At 33.3% G+C, this 9,031-nt stretch overlaps 1 protein-coding gene across 2 annotated transcripts; it reads right to left on the bottom strand.

The window, feature by feature from the left end:
- Nucleotides 1–623: 623 nt before the first annotated feature.
- Nucleotides 624–8,582, bottom strand: LOC106755432 (proteasome subunit alpha type-2-A). Of its 2 annotated transcripts, none has more exons than XM_022778299.1 (12): nucleotides 8,451–8,582; nucleotides 8,148–8,231; nucleotides 7,962–8,038; nucleotides 7,432–7,496; nucleotides 6,624–6,670; nucleotides 5,570–5,645; nucleotides 4,434–4,501; nucleotides 3,669–3,738; nucleotides 3,211–3,296; nucleotides 2,561–2,623; nucleotides 1,494–1,559; nucleotides 624–737 (listed from the first exon to the last, which is right to left on the bottom strand). In XM_022778299.1, exons 2-12 carry the CDS (start codon nucleotides 8,186–8,188, stop codon nucleotides 695–697), a joined length of 702 nt encoding a protein of 233 aa, XP_022634020.1. In that variant the 5' UTR covers nucleotides 8,189–8,231; nucleotides 8,451–8,582; the 3' UTR covers nucleotides 624–694. The 2 variants fall into 2 exon arrangements, with proteins under 2 accessions (XP_022634020.1, XP_014493071.1); XM_014637585.2 differs by lacking the exon at nucleotides 624–737 and adding an exon at nucleotides 832–1,195.
- Between the last annotated feature and the right edge of the window lie 449 nt (nucleotides 8,583–9,031).

Raw genomic sequence — 9,031 nt, forward strand, 5'->3', positions numbered from 1 at the left:
TAATTTTAATCTGATAAAAGATAATTTTATTTTATTTTTAATTAAATTTAATTAAAAATATATATAAATTAATTTTTTTATTTATTTTTTGCGAATAACGAGTACCCACAGGTCGGATAGTATACTACCCGTATCCGACCTGTTTAGAAACGGATATTAAAATACCACTACCCGTTACCCGCAGATAGTAAATATCCGTGGATAGTAACTATCCGCCGCAGTGAATACCCGTGTCCGTGGATTATTTTTCTCATCCCTAAATACAACAATGATAAATGAAAACTTCACCTCCTAAGAAGTTTTAACTTCATCGTCTGGGAATACACAGTTCAACTTCTAAGAATAGACAGTAAAGTCAGAAATGTTAAGTTGCATTTTGCATATCATAATTTGCGCACTCAAACACTGCGAGATATTCTTTATAAACAAAGACACGCTAGAAAAATTCATCGCGAATAAACTTAACAGTATATATATATTTTTTAAAATTTATATATTTTAACTGGTCGCTATTTTTGTAAATATTATTAAATAATACCATATATTAATAACACTTTTGAAAATTAAATAATAGAGAAATATGTTTAAAGCCATAAATATAATAAAACATAACATATTACGAATTTATAAAAACAATAAAACATAACATATTACGAATTTATCGTCCATGCAATAACAACTTTAATATCATCATTTACACGGTTCCAAATTTGAAAAAACTGGTCTGGACCTCCTTCCTACAACAAAATCGTAAGGATAAAAATGTCTAGCATAAGTAAATGAACAAGATCTCGTTGGAAAGGAAAAGTGAAGCAGGAAAGGAATTTGAGATGCCAGTGCAAATGTATTGCATTGAACTTAACCGGCGATACGTATAAAATGGTAGACATATGGATCAAAAAGATTCTTGGGAAAAAGATAAATTAGGAATCTTCCTTAAGAAAATCATTGCCGCATCGTCTAGACATACTATGTTTGATAATGTTGACGACTTAGGGAAAAGGTTTATCTCAAGGCTTGTTTTTGGTCACAACTAGAAGTATATCACAAGTTCACTATTGTCATCACAAAACCAGTTTTAAGCTACAAATTAAACTCAACTTTGAAGCAAACAACTTCAAGAACACAGCATTTTTTCATTGCACACTATTCTACTTCAGCCAAATAGTCATCAATTTCAGCTGGTGTCAGTACCCTGCACCATAAACACACTATTACTAAGTTAACCATTTAAATAATTTAAGTATACAAAGGATGATAAGTCTGAGGTCCAGATAGGTTGAGATGCAGATAACTTGGATTGGAAGCCTCGTTTTTGGGATGCAATTTCCATGTATTTTGAAGTACTCGTAATTTATCAATTGAGACGGAACAAACCAAAATCCCAAAAATCAACTCAATTGGATTACAGTAACAAGACGAAGCAAGGTTCATATAATATAATATGGAAGGTGTAAAGCAAACTAGGTAATATTTTAGGAACACATACGCACCTGAACTTTTTATCAGCACCAATTATGCCAATTTCAATATTTTTTCCTGAGATCTGTCCCTCAAACCTGGTAAACACCCACAAAAGAAAGCAGAAGAGAAAAATTGAGAACGTTTTAGGTTCTTCGTTAAGAAATAAAGCACACAAACCAAACAACTTCCGCATACAAAGGAAGGTACTTCCTTTAACACAGGGTATTCCCTGGTTACACAGCCAAAGACACCATTTTCAAAAACTATCCTAACTCCTCCCTAAAGGCAACAATATAAAGACTTTCTCAGAAAGCTCTCCGCCCAAAAACAACTAACTACACAACTACCTTTTATTTTTTAATCTCCTTCCATAATACACATTCCACTTTCTCTCATTATTTCCCTGCCTAACGGAACGTTTCAAAAGACTAAACAAAGATCACATGTTTGTTTGAAAGAACACAAAGGTACTTCCTTTCACACAGGATATTCCCTGGTCACAAAGCCAAAGACTCCATTTTCAAAAACTACCCTAACTCCTCCCTAAAGGCTCTATAAAGACTTTCTCAGAAAGCTCTCCCCCCAAAATAACTAACTACACAGCTACTTTTTATTTTTGAATCTCCTTCCTTAATACACATTCCACTTTCTCTCATTATTTCCCTGCCTAACGGAACGTTTCTAAAGACTAAACAAAGATCACATGTTTCAAATATAGAAGCATATGGCAATAAAAAACAATAAAATGAAAACTATCAATGTTTTTAATGCAATAAACTAGGTAGATAACTTCCAAGAATAAAAAAGACATATGATGATGGTTTGGAGGAATGTGCCGTAGGTAATTGTCAAGTAAAGCAAGACCAATAAGCCAATCTTAGATGGGTTTTCCTCCTCCAAACTATAATTATGAGACACGGCTATTATGCACTGCTACTTGTTGTAGCAGAATAACATTTGACCAAAAAGAGATGAAATGACGCAAAAAGGTAAAATAACTATTGCACCTCCTAATCAACAGTAATCGTTAAACATGTCATTTTCACTATTGTTTTCTAATTTTAGTGCATAAACTTGAAATATTATGTTCTCCTACCCTTCCTTCAGAGTCAATATTGCTGTATGGACTGCATCATCAAGCTCCATATCATCTGTGTACCTATAAGTGGAAAATGAAGTCAGCCATAAATAATTTCTCAAGCGTGCATTCCCAAAAAGACTTCAGCTACTATGGTTTAGAAGTCCTTTTAAGATATCATGATAGGGCTTTAAAAGTATACAAAAAGGAAAAGAAATTAATTAGGAGGTTGTAGGCTGTTAGACGGTTAGGAGGCTTAGGAGGTCTGTTGGGTGGTTAGTGGTTGGTTAGCTGGAAGGGGTAGCTTTATATGGGGACAGGGGGTGCCTGGTGACAGAAATGTTTTTGCTTTGTTGTATAGACGGGACCATTGCATCCTCTGTGAAGGGAGAGTGTTCCCTTGATAGTGTTTGGGCAGTGTACTCTGTATTCTTTGTTCTCAAGAATAATAAAGATTCTTTTCAGTATTCTGGGTCGTGAGTGTGTTTTTACGAAATCTATCATATAAGTAGCTACCCTCTGTGCCATTTCAGCATATCTAAAGGATTTCTAAGCTCTCATTAAATGACTTGAGTATCTCTACATATATTAATTACTATGCAGTCCACAAGCAAACATAGATGCATTCCACACATTTTTTGCTTTGAGTATTTTGATGAAAAGCTTACCTCTTCTCAAGAAACGTCTTTGCATTAGATACATTTTTCCCCATTGCAGAAGCTTTCCAAGAAAAATATGAACCTGACGGATCTACCTAGAGAAAAAAAAAATTACATCAATTCACGACCTTAAATTATTTATTTCCTTAAAATTCACAGTAATTTAGAAAGAGTTCAGATGCATAGCAATATAGACAACCAATGCTCATATTTGAAATTGAACACTCATAATCAGCGAGCAACTTTCAATTATTTGAAGAAAAACTAATTCAGGTGTAGTAAAGAATTTATGCACTTGAATACAAAGTTTTCATGATCAAATATCTTCGAAGAATCTAAGGATCACTTATTTATTTCACCATTGAGTGAGGTTCTGTCTAGACTTGCTACATGCAAGCGATGGTCACTTACCAGGTTGTAAATGTTAATACGTCAAGAGTTACATCAGAAAAATAATATCAACAGACCTGGTATAATTGTGGCCCATTATCATCAAACCCAGCAACTAGCAGCGACACTCCAAAAGGCCTAACACCACTATCGGAACCAAAACAGAAATGTCAGAATTAAAAGCATTATAAAGGGTAGAAATGGTAAGTAAATGTAGTTGGGTGCATACAGAGAGACAATCAGAGGATCAAACTAAGTTTTGTGCATTTAGAAAGCTGCGTATCAAGGATTCCTCCACTGCAATAACATGCCTAATTTTTACATGAAATTTCTATATGGATCACAATGTTACCAATTTATCTAACATATGCCTCCAGAGGAAAAGAAAACAAAGCTCTGTAAAGATTGATCCATGCTGGTTCTTTTAGTAAAGATAAAGCTGTTTTAGGCATTTACTCTTGTACTTATTCCAAGCTTCCAATATCCAAAGTGTCATAATTTATAATTATGCTCCTGGCTTCCAGAAGCTAATGACAATAGACATTTTGGCATACCAGTTCTTCCACATTTAATTACAACAATTAATCCCCCACAACACTGGAATTGAGAATTCTGAAAATTTGAGTTTACTGTAAAATAAACGTCTTAAAGTTAATGAGAATCTGTAGCTAAGAAATGCTGACAAGGGGAGAAGAAAATACAAAAAATCAGAGCTAGAAATCACTCATTTAAGATATCAAATAGTTAATGATTTATATACATGCATAAAATAAAATTATACTGAGTTGACGAGGTAAATTGCAGTGGTAAGAGTAGAGTACAGTTTACAAGGAAATAATTACCCAGACTGAGTAAACTCCTGCATTACCGCAGCAACTTCCCTGACAAGTTGAGTCACAGGAATTGGTTCCTGCAAATTTTGATCATATTATCAAATATAGCCCACAATTCACAGATGATCCAACATAGAATATCAAAAGCAAACAAAGAGACAGAAAAACATATGTATAATATTCATCAAGATCATAAATAGGGAATAATTATATTTTTGTTGCTGAGACAAACTTCATCAATAACTTAGTACTCAAAACTATCAAGCAAAAAAATAAAAAACAGGTGTTTTATGGAAAAGCTAATTATTATTATTATATGAAAGTCACATTAACAGGCATTACAACCTTCAAACAAGAATTGCAAAACTCACTGATGGAAGGTGTCACACCACTAATAATTCAAGATTTTCAGGCTTATAAGATACAGAATTGTAAGACTCACTTACTGGAAAAATGTAATAGACTAGAACATAAAAAAAATGCTGAACTAATTTTTCTCTAATGTCAATCCAGGTCCTCAATCATTAACTATGTGGCAAAACGTGTCACTAGAAAAATTTTTCTTTACTAGTCTACATAAATGGGCATTATTAAGAACATAATTTGCGTTAGAGCTTGAATGTAAAACTGAATTTAATAGTAACAGTTCTCCAATCTTAGGGTATTAGTGGCTAGTTTTGATTAATCCTATTATAATAGATGAATTTATGCGATCAAAACAATTATAGATGGAACCCATCCTCTATTTCTCCTCCTAGACATACTTTCCTCATAACTAGCTAAGGCATTGCACTGACTGTAGTAGTTTGACCATCTTAATCATACAGAGAATTTTATTTAATATTATTCCTGGAAAAAAAAAAATCCTTATATTAGAATTATTTTTTTCCCTTCTCACTGTATACAAAAAATAAAAGATTCAAGAATTATTCACGAAGTAAATAAAACATTCATTGCATGAAAAAAGACGCAAACCACCTACAGATGTGTAACCAAGTACAATCCCTATCATTATAATTCATTAAATTGTTGGGTTTGAAAGTGAAGTACACTATAACTGGATTATATCTTAACTAAGTATATGCAGAACAAGAACTCATACTAAGAAAGAAAAATGTGTTGGAATAGAATCTTGTATACCGTACTTTATATAATCGGTGATACTGCTCAGCCTGTTTCCTGCTTTTTCGAACCAAAACTCGAAAATCGGGACCCATGCCACTGAACAAAGACCAAATTTAGATCAAGTAATAAAATATTTGTAATAAAAGTCAAGGACAAATAGTTATTTCCATTTACTAAAGATCAAAAGAAATAGAAAAAGGTACAATAAACCTGCTTATGAAGTTTCAAAGACATACTAAACATCATAAAATTAATTATTTCAACAGTGTTCTCTTAGAAAATGCAAAACGTGCACAGAAAGTGAATTTTACGTTTTCTATATTTCATTTTAAAATATCCCCAAATATATTTAAAAAGTCAACATTTAATAAACACCTCGTGTCCTCCCTGAAAAAAGAAGGTTAATAGTCAAAAGTCTTGCAGATTGAATCCAGTAAAATTCTTTTAATTAGAGAAACTATTGAAAACCTACAGTAGTCCACAATAATTTATTTACATATAAAACAATGTGGATTAACAGTCTGCTACATTCAGCTATGCTTTACTGATACTTCTGGCTGTTTAAGTCAGTATTACAAGTAATAGTTAGCTGCTTACCACCAAAACAACATTTTTTCTTGATTTCCCATCTAGTAAGTCCTTAATCAGTTTAAATGTGCCTTTTCAATTTCTATTTCATACATACTTAAGAAAAACATTTCACCAAAATAGTTATGCCATGTTCTTATTGTCTCCCACGTTATGTGTAGGAAAATTTAATAGCACCTCATGTTTAAGAGCACATTCAAAGCTAATGTGTTTCATGATTATGTGTGTTAGAATAGGTATTGAATATATGTAGTTGTATTGGAAAACTGCTGTATGTTGTACAAATGAGATGTTTACTTATTAGTATTAATTACCCAGATATAGCCGTTTTCTCGTACCTTTTGGTGTCTCTTAAGCTCTCTTAAGCTCTTTTTATCATATTTTTAGTATATTTAAACATGTAACCACCATCAATATATAATTAATTATTGATGTTACAAAATATATTTAACTCCAAACTATTTAAATACGTGCAAAGAAACAAACCTATATACGACACCAATATTTGGTGTTAATAACTGAATTTTCTGGACCTGCAATTAAGTACAACGGAGTGTAAATGCACATAATACATCATGAACTGAGTAACTTCACTTTTTTTAATTTATATTGACACATTGTTTGCAAAAACTACATAACAGATTCGTTTATCAATAGCCAGACTTTGACAGATGCTTAACTATGGTATAGCAAGAACACCATTCCACTAAGCAAATATTTTTAACAGAAAAGTAAATCAAAACAGAGCTATATATTATACTTAGAGTACCTAGAGGATAAGGAAGTGACAGTGTTAAGAGAATATGGGTGTGTTAACACACCCAAAGCATAAAAAGAGGAAGCGACAATTTATCTCTTTTATGTTGAACGGACGGTTGCAGGTTAGCAACTACAAACCAAACACACTAAATTACTCTGCATGAAGCTGTCATGTGATTGTTGAAAGGTACTAAGTACAATATCCAGTAAAAGCATATAATTAGTCACCATAAATATTGTAACAGAGATCACAAGCTGAGTATTGGAGATGTGTGTGTGGGAGTGGGGGGAGTCAGTGTTTGAATTAAATGGACAAAACGGTGTTCATCTTCAATTTATATTTTCAAGGATGAACTATCAAGCAATGTAGCTTATATTTGGATATGAATCACTGAAGGTGTTAAACCCATGTGTAAAACACGCAACAGGGACACCCAGAAGGATATTAAACATTGGATATTTGCATAGGACAACTTTATAAAAAAATTCCATGAATAGAGAACAAAAATGGATCCAATAATGGAAATAAACTCACTGATGCTTCATCAACCAAAATAGATGGCAATTTCTTCTCGGTAGCGATGACAACTCCATTTGCAGCTGCAAGAATCAAATATCAGATATCCATTTACAACTAGCAAAATATACAGCTTATATTACAGGATCCAAGCCATCTACAAGACAACAGAAGAACCCACGGAATACGTAAATAGCACAAACAATAGCAGACAGATTTTAGCAACCAAAACGGACCCGCAAAATGTAAAATAAGTTTGCTCCAAATTAAGAGAAATAAAGAAAAAAATGAAATATCTAACTCTAGGTTCCTCTAAAGCCTACTCAGCCCAAAAAATTCGATATTTCAGAGAGCATTGTTCTCACAGAACTGAACTTAAATTCCTTCATCATGTCAAAGCCCTTATACTCAAGTATAAGCCTTTATTTGCTTCCCCACCCCTTATAACACAAGTGAAAGGTGCTCCATAAAAATAATCAATTTCAAATTGAAGAGCTAAAGCGAGGGCCATAAACAGATCCAGTCCAGAGGCAGAGATAACAAATCACCTTTAATTCCCAAAGATGTTTGCCCAGAACCAACAGCCGTCAAAGCATGCTCAATCTGAACAAGCTTTCCAGAAGGGCTGTTCCACAACACAACAGAATCATTAGAAACACTCATCATAAAATTTTCTTTATAAACAAAAAAAAAAAAAGAATTAAATTAAATTAGAAGTTATCAGCAATACATACCTAAATGTAGTGAGTGAAAACGAATATTGACTATCCCCCATGATAAATCGCGGGATAATCTGCACTAACAGCCTCACTCGCAAGCTACAATCACAAAGCAAATCAATCATTTTATTAACTTAATATTGAAAATTGAAAATTGAAAATTAGAAACAGTTGAAAGGTGGCTTTTCATACCAGCCCTAGTAAAAGAGAGAAAAGAATAATTGTCACAAAAATTAGAGTGTGTGCATCTGTGAGGAGAAAAGAAGGGAAGGGAAATGAGCAAGAAAACAGTGAAAATTTTGCTTAAGGTGAACAAACCTGAGGGAGTGAGAAAGAGAAAGTGAGAGAGGTCGCAGGAGTAACGATGTTGTTCGATTCTGAAGAGTGCTGAAGTTGTGAGACAGAAAGAGAGAGAAGGAGTAGGGAGCAAGTCTCAAAATTGGGCCTTGTAATTCATCTTTATTTGGGCTTTGTTTCGGGCGTTAATCCACCACCTCCGCGCATTGTTTCCTACACCTCCTCATTCCCTTTTTGCCCTTTAATAATATTTAAATAGATAAGAATATGTGTTAGATTTGGATATGAACATCCGATTAAGAATCAGAGTACACAGATATTAACATCTGTCCAACCACATGCAATGCTAAGTCTTCACCCACATCCCTCCACGGATGTCTTTATTCTGTATACATTAGGCAATCTCTTTATTATGCGTACTGGTGAAGAGTGACATTATCCAAAACATAGGTGTGAGAATTATTGGATAACGAAAATGAGTAATTTCGTGTACCCCATAAAAATGAGGGAAGCTATTTGAACCATCCACAATTTCATAAATCAAACCATCGTCAAGCTGTGGGATATCATAGAGAAAACATGAAATTAGAGCATTACAAGCA

This window comes from Vigna radiata, unplaced genomic scaffold (assembly GCF_000741045.1).
Source record: "Vigna radiata var. radiata cultivar VC1973A unplaced genomic scaffold, Vradiata_ver6 scaffold_259, whole genome shotgun sequence".
Taxonomy (NCBI): Eukaryota; Viridiplantae; Streptophyta; class Magnoliopsida; order Fabales; family Fabaceae; genus Vigna; species Vigna radiata.

Excerpts from the sequence above, each read along its gene's own strand:
- LOC106755432 (XM_014637585.2), bottom strand. The coding sequence starts at position 8,188 with ATGGGGGATAGTCAATATTCGTTTTCACTCACTACATTTAG. Across the intron at positions 4,502-5,569 it reads AGTATCACCGATTATATAAA|GAACCAATTCCTGTGACTCA; the intron begins GTACGGTATACA and ends CAAAATTTGCAG. Across the intron at positions 2,624-3,210 it reads AAGACGTTTCTTGAGAAGAG|GTACACAGATGATATGGAGC; the intron begins GTAAGCTTTTCA and ends TTCCACTTATAG.